The 23,443-nt window shown below is 45.4% G+C and overlaps 1 protein-coding gene across 1 annotated transcript in view; it reads left to right on the forward strand.

The window, feature by feature from the left end:
- Nucleotides 1-23,443, forward strand: part of LOC126263347 (band 4.1-like protein 4A) — a 691,823-nt gene that overhangs the window by 326,831 nt on the left and 341,549 nt on the right. The window contains exon 6 of the mRNA XM_049960435.1: nt 574-671. Within this exon, the coding sequence (XP_049816392.1) occupies nt 574-671 (98 nt within the window). The remainder of the gene's footprint in view (nt 1-573; nt 672-23,443) is intronic.

The following is a 23,443-nucleotide window of genomic DNA, read 5'->3' on the forward strand; positions in this document are numbered from 1 at the left end:
ATGCATACAGTATGCGATCCACACCCTCTACAAACTTGAAGTTTCTGTCCTTAGCGGTTTTGGGCTGGGCGATGATGAGTCAGTGTGTCAAGACATTGACTTATATAAATAGAGATTATGGCCTGATACTGCTGGAGCATCTGATGCTTTGGCATTACATACTACACTTCAAGAAAAACAAGTACAACTACTTCACTGTAGCTATAAACTATTCTACTGAAAAGGGAATAATGAATTGCTCTGTCCAGTGTTGCCGGCCGGAATGGCCGTGCGGTTCTAGGCGCTCCAGTCTGGAGTCGAGCGACTGCTACGGTCGCAGGTTCGAATCCTGCCTCTGACATGGATGTGTGTGATGTCCTTAGGTTAGTTAGGTTTAATTAGTTCTAAGTTCTAGGCGACTGATGACCTCAGAAGTTAAGTTGCATAGTGTTCAGAGCCATTTTTTTGTCCAGTGTTACAGTGTCGAATCCATTTTCTTAATAAGAAATTATTTTATTTGTCTGAGAGTCAGATGACCAAACTGTTGTTGGTCCACACAGGCGTTGACGAGCACGTTGTTTGTGCGTGTTGCAGGTACCAGTTCTTCCTGCAGGTGAAGCAGGACATCCTGCAGGGCCGGCTGCCTGTCACGTTCGACCTGGCGGCCGAACTGGGCGCCTACGTCGTGCAATGTGAGTACCGCCGCCACCTCTTGCTGCCAGCTGCTCACTCTCGCCTCGCCACGTCTCCGCCTGCACTTAACATCCAGGGGTGTGACTGGGGCAACCAGGGTATTCTTGCACTCTGCCCCAACTCCCTCTCTCCTATCTATCTTTTGTTTTGTTTAATCATCACCGCTGCCTAACAGACTTTTTTGTTTTTTTTTCTTCTTTTTATGATACAAATTCAAAAAATGTAAAACACACAGTCCGACGTCCCACTGCTTGCAACAATAACGCGGTTCCGTCTTCATTACTGCATTGCCCATCAATAAAAAGCCATGATAAGCAAAACATTGCGTTGGTTCTTGTGTAACGAGAGGGCTCCGTCTAGCAGCTGACAAAAATCACAGGCGTCTCTGTACCGTGGAGAGTTAGCTTTTATGCAATTGTTGCTCAGCACAGTCCAATACGAACCTCCTCATGATTTCCTCTCATACATCTCCGCCTCCTTCCTGTTTTACCATACTCCAACCTTCCCTTCTTCCTTCCCCCTCCCACTTTGTCCTTCCTTTTCTCATTTTCTTTTGTACCTTTTTTCCTCACAAAACTGCTTCATCACGGAAAGGGTTTCCAGGGCACGCGCACGATCTGCGACTCCCTATTTACGCCATTGCTTACGATTTTATTGTTGGTGTACGTCTTCGTGCAGTGAATGTTAACTCCTACATCATCTGAATGATTTTTTTTTCGAAATGTTGTGGAATGACTCAGTTTAAAGCATGTGTATACATGATTAGCTACAACAATGAACATATTTTTCAGTCCTACTCTTTGAAGGTACTACTAAAAAATAATTTCTTTGGACTCACAAATTATCATCAGCTTCGCTGATGAGACCCCTTGATGAACATTTTGAAATACAAAATCTTTTGTGCTGAAGCTAGTTAAGCGTCTCATTCGTCTAAAGGTGTTAATTCAGCAACAAGCATAAAGTGTTCCGTTTCTCAGACCTTATTCACCATCAGCGAAGGTCCTTCAGAAGGCACAACGTAGTCGACGCCAGCCTTTCAAATATTATTCACACTTTCTCGAGTTGTAATCCTGGCTAATGATTCCCTGTCCCTGTATGCTGTATTCATGTGGACAAGAACGACCATATAATATGTATCGTTTTAAAAGTGTAGGTCGTGGCCTTAGGCGTTCTGCCCAACATTTCATCTCCACTGTACTACCTGATTCGAAAAAGTAATACTTCGAACACAAACTTGAAAAGAGCACATATAATGCGATGAAAGAAGATAGAAATATGATGCTACAGATGCCACCAATATCATTGTCCACAACCTGTTCGACAGATGATCGTGTTTACCGTACTGACTATGTGACAGACGACACCTGATGCCCATGGTAAGAAAGTGGTTCAGTTAGCACCACCTTCACAGAATAGGTGCTACAGTGCCCTCCTGATTCGGCTCAGTTTCTTCACGTACCTACTCTTTCCAAGTAACTTTGTGCAAGAGAGTAAGCGAGGTTAAACAAAAAGCTATGAAATAAGATACCAAATTCCATAAAAATAAACATACATTGAATATTTTACAAGGAGCGATATTAAAACAATCTCAGCTGTTTAAGCCATCGCTTATATTGAAGTATTCGAATTACTGGTTTCTCGAAGTGATTACCGTCTGAGAATTTAAACATATATCCGCACATCCTTACATTGTCTCAGGAAATGGGAGACAAACGTTAATCAGGGACTTAGACATCAAGCCGCGACCTAAAATGCAAAAACCGTACATGACCCATGAAGTATACAAGCTTTCGTTGTGTGGATACCTGTGCTTCATCGAAGAGCATTTTCTTCAGGCAATGTACCATAGCCGTGAATTTCTTAAAGGACGGTGTCATGGTTCCACCTTGGCTGTTACTTAATTAACCAGTATTTGCTTCACTAAGTTTTGCACGATTGGCAATTTCGGCCTTATAGGCCATTTTCATTATCAATAACATATAATGTATCTGACTGTAGCTCTCGAGCATTGCGAATAATGCCGAAACTGGTCGATCGTACGAAACGTAGTATATTGTGTAAATTTAAAGTGGAGCGGGGAGGGGGGTGGAGAGGGTGGGATGGAGGGAGCTGCGTCGGGTCTTCATGCGGAATCAGCGACGATGAATGAAAAATGTGTGCCAGACCGGGATTCAAACTCATGATCTCCTGCTTACTAGGCAGAGGCGTTAACCACTGCGCCATCCGGACACACTGTTTATCGCAGTTTCGTGGGCTATTTCGGCACGCCTCCCAGCCGAGCTACATTCTCATCTGGTGCCACCTATTAGGAATACCCGTCCATGTCCTCCAGCATCGCTACTCTGAGATTCCTGCAGGAGGTCGAACGTAATCGTGCATCTGAACTGAACGTAGTGGATTCATTGCCCATCGAAGCGAATCAGTTATACGAATGCATGGTGTTTGTTCTTTCGAATACGTCCACGCATTCTTAGAAACGTAATATAGTAAATACTTGTTAATTCACTAGCATCCGATGTGGAACCAAGACAAAAACTTCACCGAAACATCATGGGTACTCTGCCAGTTCTCTTTCTTCTCCCTTTTTTTTTTTTTTTTTTTTTTTTTTTTTTTTTTTTTTTTTTTTTTTTGTCTGTACAGGTAATGAAGTGAGGTAATTTCCACATTTTTACTTCTTAAGATATTCGTCACTGTTTGGATACTCAACTTATTACAAGACTAAGAGAGACAAAACGGAAACGTACGTTGCTGACAAGCAAAGTTTCTGCAGTTCCAGGGAAGCCGCGCAAATCGGACACAGGATAAGCAAGTGGCTGCATTGCCGGTGTCCCGGTTTCCCATCTCTCCAATCCAATTTTCGATTCTGAGAAAAGGAAGTATGCAATGTACGTTTCCACGATCCTGCGACCTGATGTGAAAACGTCTGGATGGATACATGTTCGTAGAGTGCGTTTACCCGGAGGTTCGTCAGTTCTTGTATTCAGTTTCCGCAGCTAGGCCTCCCGTTTCGAAACCTGTCCACGGCAATGCTTTCTCGCGCGGGAATGACCCCTCTAGCTGCACTCAACGGCACAACTCCCTATTTCACCGTCACTGATTCGGTCCGCGTACGCTGCTAGTTAATAAGAACGTGCTCTGCATGACGCGAAGCCGCGTTGCGACGACTAGCCATTTACGGCAGAACACGCTCAACCGGGCGATAGTAGCTGACGCTAATGCTTCCCAAGTACGACAGTCATTACTCTCCCACTACAAGCGCTCAATACTCCAGATTGTACGCGGCTTTGTGATTCGATATGAGTGTTACAGATATTTACGTGGAGGAGCGGCGTAACTCTGAGAATAAGCGCGCCGTTGATACTCCTGCAACTCACTGCCCCACCGCCTCCTGCCTGTGACGCAGACTGTGCATCAGCCACCGCGGCAATAAACGCGACAGTGCGGGGCGTTTGTTATTTGCACGCGCGACTTTTAACTCGCCACTAACGACTAGCAGGAGTGGGTCGCTCGTAAAGTTCAGGGGGACGGAGGACGGCAAGTCCCTCCATCTTAACGTATTGCGAGGGGAATTGTTTCCTTGCTTTCATATGCCAGTGGTTCGAATGCAGTAGTACAGCATGTTCCATGGAGTTCTAAAACAAGTATCACTCAGAAAACTGTACGTATTGAGAACGCAGCGAGTTTGAAAGACTCAGTGCTTTCTACAGCGTTCAGATATCAGGCAGCGTAGTAAACATGTATTTATTTCAGTGTGACTATGTCTTTTGAAAATCGGTCGCCTCCTCCTCTTTGCTGTCGCGCCTCCACACGTCCTCTAGCACTGTGGCAATAAGGAAACAAGCAAGGAGCGAGACAGAAGTACCAGAGCTACTCTGAACAGCATCGCTTGTGGACATTGTGGGGCCGGCCGTTGTGGCCGAGCGGTTCTAGGCGCTTAAGTCTGGAACCGCGCGACCGCTACGGTCGCAGGTTCGAATCCTGCCTCGGGCATGGATGTGTGTGATGTCCTTAGGTTACTTAGGTTTAAGTAATTCTAAGTTGCAGGGGACTGATGACCTGAGAAGCTAAGTCCCATAGTGCTCAGAGCCATTTGACATCGTGGGAATTTTGTTTCAGAACTTCTAGAAATCGACTGCGTAACTTCGGCTAGCCGAACACGTCCACCCTCCGACCCTAATCTACATATGCCGCACACTTCAGAGTAGTGTTCCCTGTCCTTTATTCATCTTCGCTCGCAGCTTTACTATACGCCCGCGTGAGGTCGGACATTATTCGGCATCTGCAATGAAAGATCGATATGGCGTCAGGCGCATATGTTACGAGGGCTGTTCTTTGAGTAAGGTACTATCGGTCGTGAAATGGAAACCACAGTGAAAATCAAAATATTTTTATTTGCAATAGCTACTTTTCTACATAGTCGCCGCTCCGACTTATACGTTTGTCGCAACATTGCACCAACTTTCCAATACCCTCGTCGTAGAAGGCAGCAGCGTGTGCTTTCCACCAGTTCTATACGCTAATCTGCAGCATGTTACCCGAGTCACAATGTTGTCTCCGTAGACAGCAGTTCATGCAAAAGGGAGCCAAGCCCGTGCTGTATAGTGGCCAATCAAACACTTCCCATGGAAAACGCTGCAGGAGTGACTTCAGTGCCTCTGCAGTGTGCTGCCGAATATTGTCGTAAAGAAGGAAATGCGTGATAATTATGTGGGCTGCATGAAATAAGGCTAAATCTCTCACAGGGACTCAAACTTAGTGGGAGACCCCTCACTGTAGTGCAGAACCGAAAAGAGCGATGTGGCGCGATCAACGGACATACCAAAGACACTGTCCGACACATATATGTAAGCCGGCCGAAGTGGCCGTGCGGTTAAAGGCGCTGCAGTCTGGAACCGCAAGACCGCTACGGTCGCAGGTTCGAATCCTGCCTCGGGCATGGATGTTTGTGATGTCCTTAGGTTAATTAGGTTTAACTAGTTCTAAGTTCTAGGGGACTAATGACCTCAGCAGTTGAGTCCCATAGTGCTCAGAGCCACATATATGTAAAGCTTCACCGGCTTTTCATTATGGTTTCCATTTAGCAGTCGATCGGATCTTACTTTCGGAATAGCCCTCGAATATGAGTACTGTGTCTGGTGGCCCGTCCGGTTAGCCGTGCGGTCTAACGCACGGCTTTCCGGAGTGGAAACAAGCGCCTGGTCCCCGGCACGAATCCACCCGGCGGACTTGCGTCTAGGGCCGGGGATCCGGCCAGTCTGTGGATGGTTTTTAGGCGGTTTTCCATCTGCCTCGGCGAATGCGGGCTCGTTCCCCTTATTCCGCCTCAGCTACACTATGTCGGCATTTGCTGCGCAAACAAGTTCTCCATGTACGCGTACACCACCATTACCACGCAAACATAGGGGTTACACTCGTCTGGTGTGAGACGTTCCCTGGGGGGCCACCAGGGACCGAACCGCACAGTAACCCTGGTTGCGGTGTGGGGCGGCGGAGGGGTGAAGTGGACTGCGGTGGTCGTCGTGGGGTTGTGGACCACTGCGGCTGTGGCGGGGACGGAGCCTTTCCGTCGTTTCTAGGTCCCAGGTTAACATACAACTGTGTCTGGTCTTTCGGGCGTACATTATATAGGTACGGTGCTTGTCTTTCAGACGTACATATCCGAGAGAACAATCACCTTCATAAGACATGACCCTGACGGCATATCGATCTTCCAGAGCAGATGCACAATAATCTCCGACCTTTCGCGGAAGCACGGTAGGGCTTCGAACGAAGAGGAGTTTGGACAGGGAAAGGTACTTTGAAGTGTGCTGCATGTGGCGATTTGGGTCGGAGGGTAGACGTGCTCGGATAGTCGAAGCAGTTGGGGCCACCGCTCGCGTAAATCGGAAAAACAAGTTTCGAATCCCGATCCGCCACTGATTCTCATCCGTCAGCATTGAGTTATTTCGGTGTCCCAATGTAGCAAAAATCAGAAATTTCCTTGGTCAACTATGTTGTTCTTTGCTTCTGTCGCTCTGCGCGTACCGTGGTAGTGACACAGTGTTTTAGGTCCGTTCAGCCTACGAAGAAAAATATAGGACACAGACACCAGAATAGAGTCTGTTGCCACAGCTATATGTCCTTATGTTTTATCTCCTATTTCGCCTTTGTTCTAATTCCACGCTCCTACGACATTAGCCTGCAAAGGGCTTTAGTTGTGCGTTCCTTACTTCATCGCTAAAAAGCCTAACAAAAGCCGGACAAGCCGGAACTCTAGTAAAAATTTGGACATATGCGGCTAAAGTCGTAACCTGGCAACCCAAAGCCGAGCAGCACGCTTCTGACTGGTTTGATACGGCCAGCGTCTTCACAGCAGCACTTACACAACGCCCTCAGTTATTTGTCGTGCAAAGCTCAGTGTCTGCCTTCATTTACAATTTTTACGCTCTATGAAGAATCATGGGAGTTATTCCCTGATACAGCATTAGCACACGCCCTCATTCTGTCACGTCTTCTAGTTACTGTTTCCGCATATTCTTCTCTTAGTCGATTCCATGAAGGATCTCCTCATTCCTTAACTTATCAGTCTTCGAATCGAATACGAAGTATGAGTCTTGTCCATGGGACACCTCTTGCGGTATAAATAACGCTATTGGAATGGGATTTAGCTGGCAAAGCTAGTGGTGATACTGCAGTTAACGCAGTCACCTGTGTCCCACAGAAGCAAGAACACGCTCCGTGAGTAGCTCTCCGATCAGTTAACGTCCATCTCCCGAGGCAACGCGAAGCAGTAACGCGCCGGCGCTAAGCCGTCGGCACACGCACCGTGGCGTCGAACGCCAACGTTGAGCGTGCCGACTTCAATGTGCTGCTGAACACTCAGAAATGATGCGACTTGTTCTGTCTGTAGCATACATAAATTAAAACTTCAATGTCCGTGAGAATATTATGGGGCGCAGAAATGAAAGTACCATGTCCTGTCAGCTAGGACATCGGCTTGTAAAAACTCGATCACAAATAGTGCGATACAAATTTATATTAGTTCTCCACATAAGATGAAAATCATTTCATCATTCTCAGTTTTTAGTAAAACCCTGAGGTCATTCTTACTTGATGACTGTTCCAACTGCAAGTAGAGCAAGGTGTTCTGTAGATTAAGCCAATCGAACAAACTCGCCCATCAAAAAGAGCGCGCTTACATTTATATAACATCAAAAAAATGGTTCAAATGGCTCTGAGCACTATGGGACTTAACAGCTGAGGTCATCAGTCCCCTAGAACTTAGAACTACTTAAACCTAACTAACCTAAGGACATCACATACATCCATGCCCGAGGCAGGATTCGAACCTGCGACCGTAGCGGTCGCGCGGTTCCAGACTGAAGCGCCTAGAACCTCTCGGCCACACCGGCCGGCACATAAAATCGAATATCATAGTACATACTTGTATTAAAATAATAAGAAAGTATCAGAACTAGTAAAAACGCGAAGGTTAGAAAAAAATTATTGGATAGAGTAAAACACGAATCACCAACACTACGCTTCTGTGACGCTGCTTATTGCACTACCGCGACCGCCACTGTTGAGAGACCATACCTAGTTTGTTACCGTGTCCTGAGAGCTTCAGTTGTAGCTATATTACCAAATGAAATTTAATTATGACAAATTGGATCCTCAACGTGCTGTTGATTTCAAATAGCATACTCTCACAACACGCAAGTTACAATAATTCTTTTACCAGGAATACAACGATTCTTATCATTTTACGACAGCGAATCGTACAATTAACTGAGGGTTCTAGAGAGCTCCCTAGTTTTCTGGTGCTCAGAAACAGCATATACAGGGTGAAGCGAAATTCTCAGCGCGACTCCTCACATGCTACCTATAAAAAAATGTCTGTCACAAAATTTCGTCCGGCGAGTACATCCGACAGAAAAAGAACGTTCAAGAGTGGCAATCTGGCAACACAGTTACCATACATATGATAACTTGCTCTGTCAGCCCAAATCAGTTGTACTGTGCAGTTGGTGCAGTAGATACAGTTTTGGATTAGCATGCAAGAGGTCGGTGGTTCGATCCTGGGTTGCTGATATTGCTCTGCACGTTCGGAAAGACTCCCCAACGTGGTGTTCCACACTATGACGTTAGAAACTCAGTACGCTCAACGCTCGGATGCACGGTCCGTGAGCCGGCGGCGTCACTTTCCGAGTGGATTTGGTGTGGAGTGAGACACTCACGGAGAGGCGTGCGGCGTGGGCTCGCCGACGCCTGCGGCGGTTCCCACGCCGGCACGTAATATGCCAGGTGGCGGGGCTCGCTCGCGGCCTCCGCGCTTAATGCGCTGCACTTCCGATTCAGTTGTTGGCCCCAACAAAACACACCTAGATTAATTCTCTGTGGAAACAAGTGGGAGTAGCCCGTTGAATAGTAACTAATGGGACAACTTCTGCTAAAGGGTGTGGGCAATACCGCGACGACGACTCGAGCCGAACGGTGAAGCTGGTGTCGAGTAGCAGTAGCCGGCGACAACTCTATTAACGAGTGCTGTTCCGTTCCTTCTTTTTGAAGCTAATCTCGGTCTGCAATCCTGTACAGTAGAGCAATATCTCTGAGGATACAAAAAGTGCAGCTACACTTAGCTGTCCACAGAACTGCTTCGTATGTTCATTACCACTCCTCCGCTTCTGATCTGGTGCTTGCCACGCTCCGCGTGGAGCGGAGTTCCACTGTCGTGTTACAGTACACGTAAAGTTTTTCTGCTTATATGCTTCATTTTTTTCTTTACGCTGGCAACATTAGGGATATTAGCTACACTCTCACATCTTAGGTAATCTTCATGTTTCACAATACATTCACTGAGACACACATAAGTGGTAATACATCTCAGTTAAAAATCCAACAACCGCTGTTTGATGAAACGAATGTGATGCCTTAACTTTGTTTTTCGCTTGTTTAATCTGTTGTAAAAGACAGATAACTGGCCTGGGATAGAAAATTTCACTGTGTTTCGAATTACTAACTGGTTCTTCTATCGATGTTTGGTAGAAAATTATCGTTTTTATAATAAAAAGCACCAAAAGTTGATGTTCTTCGGTATCGTAGATTTTAGTAGAAATGCATCAAGAGTCTGTATCTCATCAAGTGGTTCAGCGTAAGCAACACTCTTCAGATTCCCCCACATGTAAAAATCAAGAGGGACGTGGCCACGTACAGGGCCTCCTCGTCTTACACATCTCCTGAGGAAGATATTGTTGAGATGTCCTCAAAGAATGGTACACAAGAGGGCTGGTGTTCCATTGTACTTCTGTCCTATTATATGTCGTGTTGGACAGGAACAAAAATATGGAAGTCCTGTAGCACTGTAGAGCATCCATATTTTGTGCGCTATTTATGTATAAATACGTAGTTCTAGCAAGCAGCGACGGTGGAATCAATTAACACTTACAAAGACTTACGATGTAAAAGTGGGAATAGTTTTCGTTTGTGAAAAGCAGAATAGTAGAGATAAATTACACGACAGGCAGATTTACATTGCAAGCACTGGTAAGAATGGTTGTGATGGAAAAGAATCGGGGAGAAAGAGATATATATATATATATAGGAACATGGTAGAATGCAATAATGAACAGAGAACGAAAGAAATTTGCGTGGCCAACGATGAGTGAAAAGAGAGATAATTGTAACTGGGAGATGTAAGGGTTTGCTTCGCTCTTTGACATAAAGAAGGAGCCGCAGATGTTAATATTGTAAGGGATAGTTATGGGACTTACGAAGGAAAGTGGTTGAGCTTTTTCTTAAATGAATATGGTATTTAATTTGGCATGCGGTAGATGATAGCTTGTTCCAGAGACGGGGGAGGGGGCGGGGCGGGGGGGAGGAGCAATGAAGAAGGTGTTTGCGAACAATTTTATTTAACGTGAGGACACAAGCGGGATACTAGATAATCGAGAACTTGCGTTATAGTCATTATGAAGTGATAGGTACCTTACCCGTGTTGGGTATTGGAATGCGTACACAGTGAGGACACGATGAAGTTAGCAAAGTGTCGATGCGTATGGTGGTCATCCTAAATGGACGCAATCATCCTAACTCAGCGTATGAAATACTGATAAGGTCAAACAGACACGAGCTGCAGATGTAACGCGCACAAGCTTTCACGCTAGCTTTTACTCTCTAGAGTTTTCGCTTGCACTCTCTTGATCGACTAATCTTCGTAACCGAGTGTGATTCCGGATCGCGTTGCTATTGTGCGTGCTAGTTAATTTTACATGTAGAATAGTTTGTATATGTATGAAGAAAATACCCCCACACGCCTCTCGCCACCCAGAAAACTGACGTCTACGTCCCACGGAGAATTCCTGACGATGAAAAACGAGTACATTATTTATCGTGAGCAGGACTGCGAACTATGGCGTGGAGTGTAAAAGCGGGCATTCCGCAAAACTTCAAAGAACCGGTCGCACGAAAAAGGTACGGCAGCGCACAGAAATTCTGACTCACCTCACGCGATAACGTCGTCTCGTGCGAACAGAGAGAGCGGAGAGCAAAAAAGTGTGTGCAAGGAAACAGTCGCCGACGCTGCGATCCGGGAACTGGTCCCGCAGGAGGCACCGATTTACGTGGTGGCAGGGTGCAGTCTGTAAATGAAAAGTTGCGTGTAAAGGCTTCAGTGCCGGGAGAGCGTTTGAGAGTCTGCGTGACGTGTTCCATGTTCCGCAGAGGCTGTGCAATGTTTATTGACAGAAGGGAAGAACATTCAAGCGCCCTTTGACTCTTTACAAACGTGCGTCGGGTCGTAACGTATCTGTGGCTTTCGGAAGTATTCTACCCGACCACACCGAGCTACATGATACGGTTCACAGGCTCTCTCGCACCTCGGTTCTTCTTGCTATTCAAGAACTGAAATTCGTCTTGTGTCATATTTCATTTGCTAGGATCTCCTGTGATGGACCACTGCCAAAATCACAGATTCTAATTCGAGTCGAAGTCTTGGACGCAAGTTCTGGCAGACGATATGTATGTCACAATACCACGTGCTTTTGTCTGACGAGTTAAACTTCAAACAATTTAATACATTTTGTTGGAAATATTGAACGTATACATGGTGACTATTAAGTAAGAGGACAAATTTTCTGATGACAGAAACAAAAAATCTCATGGCAGCATAGGTCCAGAAATGAGCGCTGAGTGCAACGAAGCAATTAGCACCTGTGCATTATATCATTCATTACATGGTACGAAATATACATTAGCATGTTAAAACGTCGTTTTCTGTTGTTGCGTGATATTTACAATACATTTAAAAAAAGTAATGTATCGTAGACCAAATAAAGAAAAATGAAATACATGGTTAAGAAATATGTGCTATGAGATAATGCCCAGACTGTTATAATCATTTCCCATAGATTTTATTATAGACATTTTTTTTCAGAGAGAACAAAACCTACAAACATGAGAAAGCTCAAATGGATCTGAGCACTATGGGACTTAACATCTGTGGTCATCAGTCCCCTAGAGCTTAGAACTACTTAAAGCTAACCAACCTAAGGACATCACATACATGCATGCCCGAGGCAGGATTCGAACCTGCGACCGTAGCGGTCACGCGGCATAAGAAAGTTGATCATCGCTGCTTGAAATAATAAAATCTTGTCGAGAATGAGTACGGCTACGATTAGATAGTAAAAAAACATAACTTAGGCCTACTCATTCAGTCAAATATGTTTGTTGTTTGCGTATACTATTCACCTTCTTCCTTTTTTATAGCATTCGAGAAACTAAATTAATTAACTAGATTAAGCAGTCGTTTCAGAATAAGCTTAAACGTGAAACTAGCTAAATTAATCCGACACTGGACAAAATTGTGGCTAATTGAAGTATTTTATTTTCCCTTATCGTTATAAACCTTTCTTTATCCCAACTACGTGTTTTATGGTTGTTAAGTACCTGAGTGCAATAATTTCACCGTCTCCTAATTATGATCCATCCTTGAATCGTAACTAACAAATGTTTGACGATAGGAAGTATATTTTCTACATTCGAATCACTGGAAAACAAAGGATTACCCTTCTCGAGAGAAATGTTTATAAAGATCGTATGTAGAACGTACTCACAATGGTTTCCATCGACATTACACTAACGCCCACATAGAAAAGAAACAACAGATTCTTGAAACACAACCTACGGAAATAGGAAAAGTATTCGGATCAGAGTATTTCTTAGTTTTGCAACATGAAATCATTGTTCTTCTGAACGAATCTGTGATAACACACGTAGACAACGATCGTGTTTGCCTTGGCAACACAAGTAATGACCCCCATGTTTTGATGGCAGGAGCAGCCCACGTTATTCTCATAACGCCGCGGGCAATTAGAACAAGTTTCGCTGTCACCTCGATTATAACGTAAACGTTTGCCGCGGCGCGCTATCGGATTTCCAGTATAGCTCAAGGATAGCGATCCCAAAACGACCAGCGACGACAGGGCACAATTTGCCTCGCGCTGATTCGGATCTCCGACACGGGTGCAGGCAGTGCATACAGAGAAGCGCGAATCGATTTGAACTCGTCGGCCTGCCATATACGGGGTCGGCCGTATATTCAATTTAAATGGCCGGCGGTGCGTTGAGTAACACCTGCTTTGCATACTCGTCTCGAGCACGCTCCGCTGCTCAAAATATTTTGAGCTCGGTGCGATCAGATTTTCGCAACGCTCGACTTGATCTACGGCAATACTCTGTCCACGACGAGATGCATCCCCCGAGAGATGCACAATTGCGTTCACAGCTGATTTATCTGGACTTCACCCTGGAGCCACAAATCACTGTCAAGTGAATAGCGGATGGTGCTTCTTATTGTTACGACGTTTTTAATCGTTTTCCTCCTCCGTTCACTAATGGAACGTGGGAAGAGTGTCTGGCTTCAAGCGTCCACACCTGCATTAATTAATTAATCTTGTCATCACAATACATACGAGCTTCGTGAGTAGGTGTATACACAACTTTCTTTCATTCCCCATCTAATGAACGCTCTTCGTTCTAGCTTTACCGACGTTACCGTTTACTATGAGAAGTTCGCCCATTTAGCCGGCCGAAGTGGCCGTGCGGTTAAAGGCGCTGCAGTCTGGAACCGCAAGACCGCTACGGTCGCAGGTTCGAATCCTGCCTCGGGCATGGATGTTTGTGATGTCCTTAGGTTAGTTAGGTTTAACTAGTTCTAAGTTCTAGGGGACTAATAACCTCAGCAGTTGAGTCCCATAGTGCTCAGAGCCATTTGAACCATTTTTTTCGCCCATTTATTTCCTGCTTATACAGTGTATTCGGAAATTCCAGTTACAAAATTCTAGGATTTGTAGAGTGCAGTGAATACATAACCCATTTACTAGATATTTTTCCTTGTTTTCGTTCATACTACCACTTCTGGAAGATGCCTGCCCTACAGACTTAGCAACAACAGTGCCGGTGCATGCATTCCACTGTCAGAGGTATCAGAACGGTTGTCGCTTATAACTGTCGACCCGTTCGTTACCAGTACAGGGACCCTTACCTCACATTAATACATTTATTTTTCTCCGTGATGCTTGAAAGTTTGTAACATCATCACGGTATCTGGCTTTATGTACGTACATTTACAGGCGCTGACGGCTATAGTTTTGGCACTCTGCGGCGTCGTTGGATGTTTCTGGACATCGGTTATTCAAAATGTTATGTACTAACTCCTCTCTACAGGTCCTAGAAATCTGGAACGGGAATTTCTGAACATACTGTATGATGACTGTAACAAATCTTCGTACATTTCTCCAAATTCTGTTACTGTTTTTACACATCTGACCGATGACTTTAACCGCACAGGGCTTCTGCCGCTGTACTTTTTTTTTTTTCATACAATGCACGGCTACGATAGCGGCATGCAGACAATATTTTTTCGTCTGTGTTATTGAGGTAAATCACAAAATTTGAGTTTACTAATATTCTGCCTTTTACAGAAAACTGTTCAGCAGTGCTGGGGTACAAACTCAGTGTGTCAGTGTTTTAATGCCTAAAGATGATGACGGCGACATTATTAATTTATTAAAATTATTTATTCATTTATTTTAGCGTTCTGTCATTGAACAGGGTGTATCAAAGTCAAGAATAACAACTTTTGTCGGAGACGAAACGTTCGCCGGCGCTTGCCGATGACGACGGCCAGGTGTCCTTCTGTATTGGTTGCACGTCCAAGAAGTGACAGGGCGTGTGTGCGAGTATGCCTTGTGTGCTGCCTATAGTCCAGTCAGTTGCTCCGCATGAAAAGCGGAGACATAGCAAAATCAAAGATTCTGATTCGCTTCTAAAATATCTCTCTCTACTTAGAACCATCATTTTTAAGGTTTTCTTGTTGAAAGTCACTATCGGTTCATTGGGGTTGGTAATATGCAGTACACAGATCCTGCAATTTCTGTGAAATTTCGTTGCGTCCGCCAATACGAAAGGATGCCTAGCTTCACCGGAAAGCACCAGCACAATAGTTTCTCACCGCCACGTGATCTATGGCAGCCGTGCGTTTGATGCCAAGACTTTCAAACACTCTGTAAATGTTTTATTTTATACAATTAGTATTAGCAATTAATTTATTTAGTGATTGCGAATTTTTTACTGTTTATGTGTGTTTCATTATGCAACAATATGTTTTTCAGTTATGCAAGACAACTCGATGAGTATTTCCTGGTAGATTAAAATTGTGTGCCAAACCGGGACTCGAACCTGTCACAGATAAACCGTCTTTCGACTGAGCTATGCAAGCGAGGCTCGCGATTCGCCCACACAGCATCGCTTCCACCAGCGCGTCTTTTCTGCCTTCCAGACTTCACAGTTCGGCAAACCTTGCACGACAAGGACTCCTGGAAGAAAGGTTACTGCGGAGAAATGAGTTACATTAGCACACAGTTTTGATCCATCGGAAAGTTCAATATCAAAGCACACTCCGATGCAGAGTGAAAATTCGTTCTGGAAATAATTATTATTAGGTTTCCTATTAGTTTTGGAGAGAGAATGGTTCAAATGGCTCTGAGCACTATGGGACTCAACATCTTAGGTCATAAGTCCCCTAGAACTTAGAACTACTTAAACCTAACTAACCTAAGGACATCACACACACCCATGCCCGAGGCAGGATTCGAACCTGCGACCGTAGCAGTCCCGCGGTTCCGGACTGCAGCGCCAGAACTGGAGAGAGAATGAATTTACTTTGCGCAGTGTCTCGAATGCACTGCTTCGATCCTCGCTCTCTGGTATATTGGACAGACGGTGTGCTGCTGAGGGTGGAGGGGAAAATTTCGTGTCGCAATTTTGTCCGCTACTGAGAAGTTAATGCCATACCGCCATACCACCTCGGCTTCTGTAAAATGCAAAATCACCTGTAGTAATAGAGAATGGGCTTCGGTTGTACGCCCTGCGCTCCCTTTATTTTTTTATTTCCGGCATCACTGCCAGCCTTGTGCGCAAGCCGAGAGCTGCCGGGACAGGGAGCCACATCGTTCGGCCACCACGCCGCTGCTACTGCTACTCGCCTCGCTCACGTACTGTCCGCTGACCCTACGCGGGCCTCACTGAATAAATCAGCAGATTGTCTCCGCAGCGAGCAGGGGCGTCGTCCCATCTGAAGACCGTAATGAAGATTTACAGGAATAGGCACCGGTTCTCCGCTGCTGCGAAAGGCCAAACTGCCGGGTAATCCCGCCGCCTGGTGCGCTAATGCTCTTCATCGTGACTTGCTGGCTAGTCCATACCCCGGTAATATTTTGTAATGGTTTGCACGACCCGCCATGAGTGTTAAAGGTGTGCTCTTCAGCCTCCTGTGTAACTACACCCTTGATTTCCCTCGGATCTAGTACACGGAAGAGCCTGAGTGCCCTCTACAACCGAACTACACCCCGAATCCTGTACCACTGATTCTCCACTGTCCACTCACATTAATGTGACCGCCTGACAAAAGGCTAATAACCCCATTTTGCACCACGGGCGTGCAGGAGGAGTGTCAGCAAGGTTCTGGGAGGTACCAACGAGGATGTGGAGCCGTACCGACTCCTGGGCCGTGGCCAGCTGCGCTAGATTTCACGGTTGATCCATGATGCGAAAAGCCCGATCGAGATTATACCACAAATTCCCGATAAGGTTTACACCCGGGCGGGTTGGTAGCAAGGAGAGTTCGGTAAACTCATCCTGGTGCTCTTCGAACCACGCACGTATACTGCAAGCTGTGAGACACATTGCATTGTCCTACTGGTAGATGACATCCTACCGAGAAAAAACAAACTGCATGTGGGGGTGGACATGACCGCCAAGGATAGACGCATACATGTTTTGATCCGTTGTGCCTTCCAGAACGACGAGATCACCAAGTGAATGCCATGAAAAAATACTCCAGACCATGAAGCTCGTCGGTAGTTGCAGGGTGTCTGCTTTCGGACGTTTCATGTCTGACACGGCAATGGCCATCTGTCCGATGCAGCATAAAACGTGAGTCATGGGAAAAGGCCACTTCTCGCCACTCAGTAGACGTGGAGTTGCTGTACTGGCGTGCAAATTCCAGGCTTTGTTGCCGATGTACAGCAGTCAGCGTGGGTGCATGAACCAGGTGGCTGCTGCGGTGGCCCGTGCGCAGCAACGTCGCTGTACGATCGCTGAGGAAACACTGTTGGCACATCTGAGCGGTCAGTTGCTCGAGAGTTGCACGTCTACTCACATCGCCGTAGCCATTGTCCACGCACGTCATTAATAGGCCGCAGTCCACTACAGCTCCCTCTGCGCTGCTTTTGGATAGCGCCATTTTACCATGCACCGTATACTTCAACCACGGTGACAAACGAACAGTTTACAGATTTAGCCGTTTCGGAAATGCTTCGACCCTTGTCCCGAAAGCCAATGATCATGACTTTTTTCTGCATTACGACCACTGAGCTGTTTTACGCGTCCCCCTCCTCCCCCACCCGCTCCCTCCGATATGCTTCAAATACCTTCCACTTCTAGTGATGCAATCGGCTGTCTGACTGATTATTGCACGTTGACGTCGAACGTAGGTAGTGGTGACATTAATGTGACTCGAGTGTGTATTAAACAGTAAAGGGCATAGGCCGTCACAGTGCTGGAATATTGATCGTCAGTCTGCGGTCCATACATCGGCAGATAAAATTGATAGAGGAAATATAGAACCAAAGAACAGCAGCACTACAAGAGAAGCGTTCTGCATCACAGTGCGGTTTATTTTTGAGATCCGGAGCTCGTACTTTCCTAGAACCAACACATTTCTTCCTAGAGAAAAGACCACGAAGATTAATATTAGAGAGTCTGGGTCTCACTTGGAGAGTTACCAACAGCTGTTCTTTCCATGAACCATTCGCAATTGGAACTGGATAGGGGGGGGGGGGGGGGGGGAGTGACCGTCGTGCAGAAAGCACAGTCCGCCACCCATCATAAGTTGGCTTACGGAGTTTAACTGTAGATGTAGATATACTTATCAACGGCGTATTACTAGTGTTATGACGCCGTTCCAGGTTAACCACTAAACATATTATATGTCCATTTAAAGGAATATTCCACGTTCTATTTATGTTGACTATACGCAATCTCCGAGAATTCAGTAAATGATTTGGAACCAGCACGTGCAGCAACTAGACGTTCTGTGCCTTGTATGGAATCAGAGTGGGCTAGAATATGCCCCTAGGGAATTTTCCTTCACACGGTTCGTAAGCGTACCCACGAGACTCCAATAGCAGTTGCTGAAGCAGCGTGATGAACAATTTTCCGACCTACCGTATACCAGTTATATCCAATGAACTATGTGTCGAGCTAACGTGCAGACCAGGGAAAATAGTGGCACTCACTGTTCTTTGAAGAACGCTTCTACATTACACTGCCACATGTCTCCGGGACCTGTCCGATTGTTATTCCGCATCTGGGAATGCTACAGTGGCGAGCATCTCGGGCTGTGAAACCACTGCAGTGCAGCGGCTACTGCTCACATTGTGCTCAGTACGTAGGAGTTTCGACGTGTGTTGAATCCAGCACCTCCTCCCAAGATGTTTGTCCGCTATGATGTCCAAAGACGCTCGCTGCCAGGCCACGGTAGCGGCAGTCGCTGAAGGACGTGTTGAATGGGATTCGTCCGAATGCAAGACAGTTTGTCGCTCAGCTCCACAACGACAGCGTTCACCAACCCATCGCTGTCTGAGACCTTTGTGGCATCCGCACATTGGAGTCCAACACAATGGTATGTTTGCCATCAGTTCACGCCGCAGCAAACGGCTTCGAATCGTCGACGTAGAGAGGCAAAGGCTGCAAACGAAGGAGCTATGCCGCTTCTAAGGCCATACTGATATCGGTAGTCAGGACGTCTAGTAACGTGAAGCAGTATCCGCTCCTGTCGAGCTGCTGATGTCTTCTATCCACCAGGTCCTCAGAAGCGTCACTTTCTAACCAACAAGCATAGTCATTATTGATCGGAATGTCACAAACCAATTTCTGATTGTTCTGTCCCATTCTAATTCACTCACATTTCTGATTTTTTGGCCATTGACAAGTCACAGTGGTAGTTGCGTACCTGTTTCTACACCGTCATATGGTTACACTTAACACAACGCCGACGTTCCCAGCCACGCCAAAGAGGACCGTCCAGGGCTTCCTCGTACGCCTTCTCTCTGCAATCTCACTTACAAGTGATACCCTGTCCTGCACACCCCCGAATTTGAAATCGTTCTGACATATCCGGCTGTTGTCATTTTCTCAGACTTTAATGTCGGATGTAAGCTTTTCTCATTTTAGAAAAAGTAGATTCGAATCCCAGAATGAATTTACTCTATAGCTATGCCGAATGTTTTCGACACATTATAACTGTTTGCCGTGACTCGGATCTAAACCGTATCCCTGTAGTTATCGACGGAGCGTTCCGGATCCGTTTCAAACTATCCATTTCAAAGCTCATCAGAACGTTGCGTTGCCACGTACACTATGCTGCAAATTCATTCTAGAATAGAAGTGCTGCCGACGGTAACTTGTCCATGAAGGACTGCGGGAGATTTTGAATGGAGCGTTGAAAGTGGTGGAGACCTACTGTGATAGAGGCACTGCCCTTGGGAGCATACCTGGGTAGCCGCACCGTCCCCCACCGTCGACCCCAATTAACCACTGATGAGAGTTTCCTCTAACTTGAATTCTTTCGCAGTCTCTTTCACTACCGTACAATGGGAAGCGCTCGAGAAAAAAAAATGGTTCAAATTGCTCGGAGCACTATGGGATTTAACCTCTGAGGTCATCAGTCCCCTTGAACTTAGAACTACTTAAACCTAACTAACCTAAGGACACCACACACATCCATGCCCGAGGCAGGATTCGAACCTGCGACCGTAGCGGTCGCGCGGCGCCAGACTGTAGCGCTTAGAACCACTCGGCCACAGCGGCCGGCGCTCTCGAAAAAGAAAATCTTGTTACTTGCGTTACAGTTTCTGCGGGGTCATACTGAGGCTAAAAGCAAAATTCCGCTTACCAACGAGGATTTAGCAACAAATGATTTTCATATTTCTGACAACGGTTCTCCATAACTAGGTTGCTTGCGTCAGTAGCGTTCGATGGCAGGATGGCAGTCAGTCGAAGAATCCCATCTGCTGCTTAAGTTTTCTACTACACTAGCAACTTCACCTATGATTGGTCGCAGCTTTTACCTCTACCAGTAATCAATACGAGCAGTAAAACATTCGATTTAGCTCACCGTTAGATGACCGGTGAAAATCAATGACCAGTGCCCAGCTTGAGGTTGTTAACTCAAGCACTCCACTTCTTTGGAGCAAGCGCAGAAAATTACTTTTTCCTAAGTAACGCGACACTTGTTTCCGATAGTGTTCTACCAACTGGGGACACCAGAAGACTTCTTAAGAAGATCTCTGCTGAAAAGGGCAGAAATGTCGAATATTAAAGTAGTAATTTTAAGAGGAGCTTTTTGCCTACTATAGGTCAATTCTTTTATCTTGGCGGTTCGCGCATCCCCGCCCAGACGCGGGAGATTGCTGCGTTGCCAGTTGCACGCGCCAAGCAAACTTACGTGTAGGGGGGAGCGCGCAGTTTATGAAAGAATGCCACCACGGCCGCATTATCACTTTCGCTGCTACAGAGACGTGCTCCCCGCATTCCGCGCTGTCCGCGATTTTGTCATCACTGCACTGCTCGCCTGTGCAGACACAAGGTATTCCAACTGCTTTGACACACTTATCATTCGATTTCACAAAAACTATTTGGCCCAAAAATTTGATTTTTACACATCTTCTTGACTGATACCTTCCCCCCCATAAATAACTTAATTTTGTTTCGATGTTCAGCGCAGTTATTGTGCAGCATTAAACGTAGTAAACCATTGCGCGAAATTTTGAAGAGTTTGCAGAGGTGACAGTCCATAGCGTATACTTACTGTATGGTTGATTTCAGTTGCCACTATAAATTTCAAAAAATTACATTCAAACGAATAAAATTCATGAGGTAAGACACTTCGATATTGTTTTTAAATAAAGAAAATATTAAGCACAGAATATGGTTTGAACTTGGAACCTTTCACTTAGCAGCCAAATACTTTAACCATTATGTTAACGCAGCTCATCATTCAATATAGTTCCTGGAGGACTTTAAACTAGGACGCAAAATACCGACAAACACTGTTGGTATGACTATGAATTACTCACGTTTCGTCGAAGTACAATAGGAAATAAACAATTACCGCTGTTCTTTATTGCGAAAAAGCGGTTAGTGAGAATGATACAAACCCTTTCCTTGCTATCGCCTGAATTAGGAGGCTTATTGCTTGTTTGGTTTAATTAATTAATAGAATATGAAGCAAATGGTATAAAGAATGCTTTTTCCAAACTTTCTATAAAAGAAATTCTGCTATCAAGATATTGCTTTCGTTCAGTTACTTTATTTATGACTGAACGTTTCTAAAACTGAAGACACTCGTCCGTGCTTTGTACTGCAGTCGAGCTCTGGCAATGTCGTTCTCTGTTCATTGGCTGACTGTGTTTTGTGATGTCAGATGCCCAGAACGAACCTAAACTCTGCCGCCGTCATAAATGACGCGCACTTTAGTCACCTAAAGGATTTTACTTTCAATGGCAGCGGCCACGCCCTCAGTTAACAAATGTCCATCCGTGTGTAACAGGATACACGAGCTGTCAGCTCTCTCAGTTATCGCTTCACACAACTTTTACCTGTTCGTTTTGAAATGGGTGCAATTTCGAGTAGGTCCACCCACAGCGACGTGGAAAGTCCAGATGCAAGTCCTGCAGCAGGAGCGAGCTGAGTCAGCAGCCAGGGAAAAGCTGGCGCTGCCCATCCGCGGCCTTAATCCCGGCGCGTGTCGCCTTGCCAGAGAATTAAGCGCGGCGATTACCGAGCGGTACGTGGCGTGACGCCACTCTCTCCCCCGTGTGGCCACGGCTGTTTATCACTGCCACAAGTCTGGCCAGCTGCAGCCACCTATCCGTGCTCCTATCAGTAAAACTGCGCTGTCGTATAGTGAATAAAATACGAGCTTACCGGCTGTCGGACCGGATTTGGGCTAAGGATTCAGTCCTAATCAGAACTCAGTCCGTTATTCTTAACGGGCGGAAATCGACTAATGTGAAGATAATTTTTGTAGTACCACAATGGAATATTGTAGGGCTACTATGGTTTGCAATATAAGACTGGAAGCTCTTTGGAGCTTTTTGCAGATGATACTGTGGTCTACAGTTTGGGTTTCTTAAGGGTTCTGATATTGAGAAAGCTATTTACACTTACAGCGAAAATGTCCTTAATTCGTTGGACAACAAACTAGAGCCAACTGGCATATTTTGTGACCTGTCAAAGGCGTTTGGCTGTGTGAATCGCAGCATGTTTTGAATAAATGGTTCAAATGGTTCAAATGGCTCTGAGCACTATGGGACTTAACATCTATGGTCATCAGTCCCCTAGAACTTAGAACTACTTAAACCTAACTAACCTAAGGACAGCACACAACACCCAGCCATCACGAGGCAGAGAAAATCCCTGACCCCGCCGGGAATCGAACCCGGGAACCCGAGCGTGGGAAGCGAGAACGCTACCGCACGACCACGAGATGCGGGCTTTGAATAAATTAAAATATTATGGCGTCACTGGTAGTGCTGCGAAGTGGTTTCAATCATATCTTACTAATAGAAAACAAAGGGTGTCATTACGTAACACTTCAGCAGTAGGCAATCAGACATCATCTGACTGGGAAGAAATTACATGTGGTGTTCCATAGGTTCCATACTAGGTACACTACTGTTTCTTGTGCATATTAATGACCTGTCATCTGTCACATTACCAGATGCCTAGTTTGTCTTCTTTGCAGATGATACAAACATTGCAATAAATAGTAAATCAAATATAAATTTAGAAAGGGCAGCTAATCAAATGTTTACTGACATTAATAAGTGGTTCATAGCCAATTCACTGTCATTAAACTTTGAAAAGACCCACTATGTGCAGTTCAGAAGTACCAAAAGATTTCCTTCTGGTCTGTGTATAAAATATGATGACATGGAAATAGGAGTGGTTGAGAGTGTAAAATTCTTGGGATTACAACTTGATAATAAATTCAGCTGGGAGCAACATACTAACGAACTGCTAAAGCACCTAAACAAGTCTGTGTTTGCAATGCGAATGATGTCAGACATAGGAGATATAAATATAAAAAAAACTGGCATATTTTGCTTATTTTCACTCCATTATGTCATATGGTATCATATTTTGGGGTAACTCAACAAACAGAGAA

Source organism: Schistocerca nitens, chromosome 6 (assembly GCF_023898315.1).
Source record: "Schistocerca nitens isolate TAMUIC-IGC-003100 chromosome 6, iqSchNite1.1, whole genome shotgun sequence".
Classification (NCBI taxonomy): Eukaryota; Metazoa; Arthropoda; class Insecta; order Orthoptera; family Acrididae; genus Schistocerca; species Schistocerca nitens.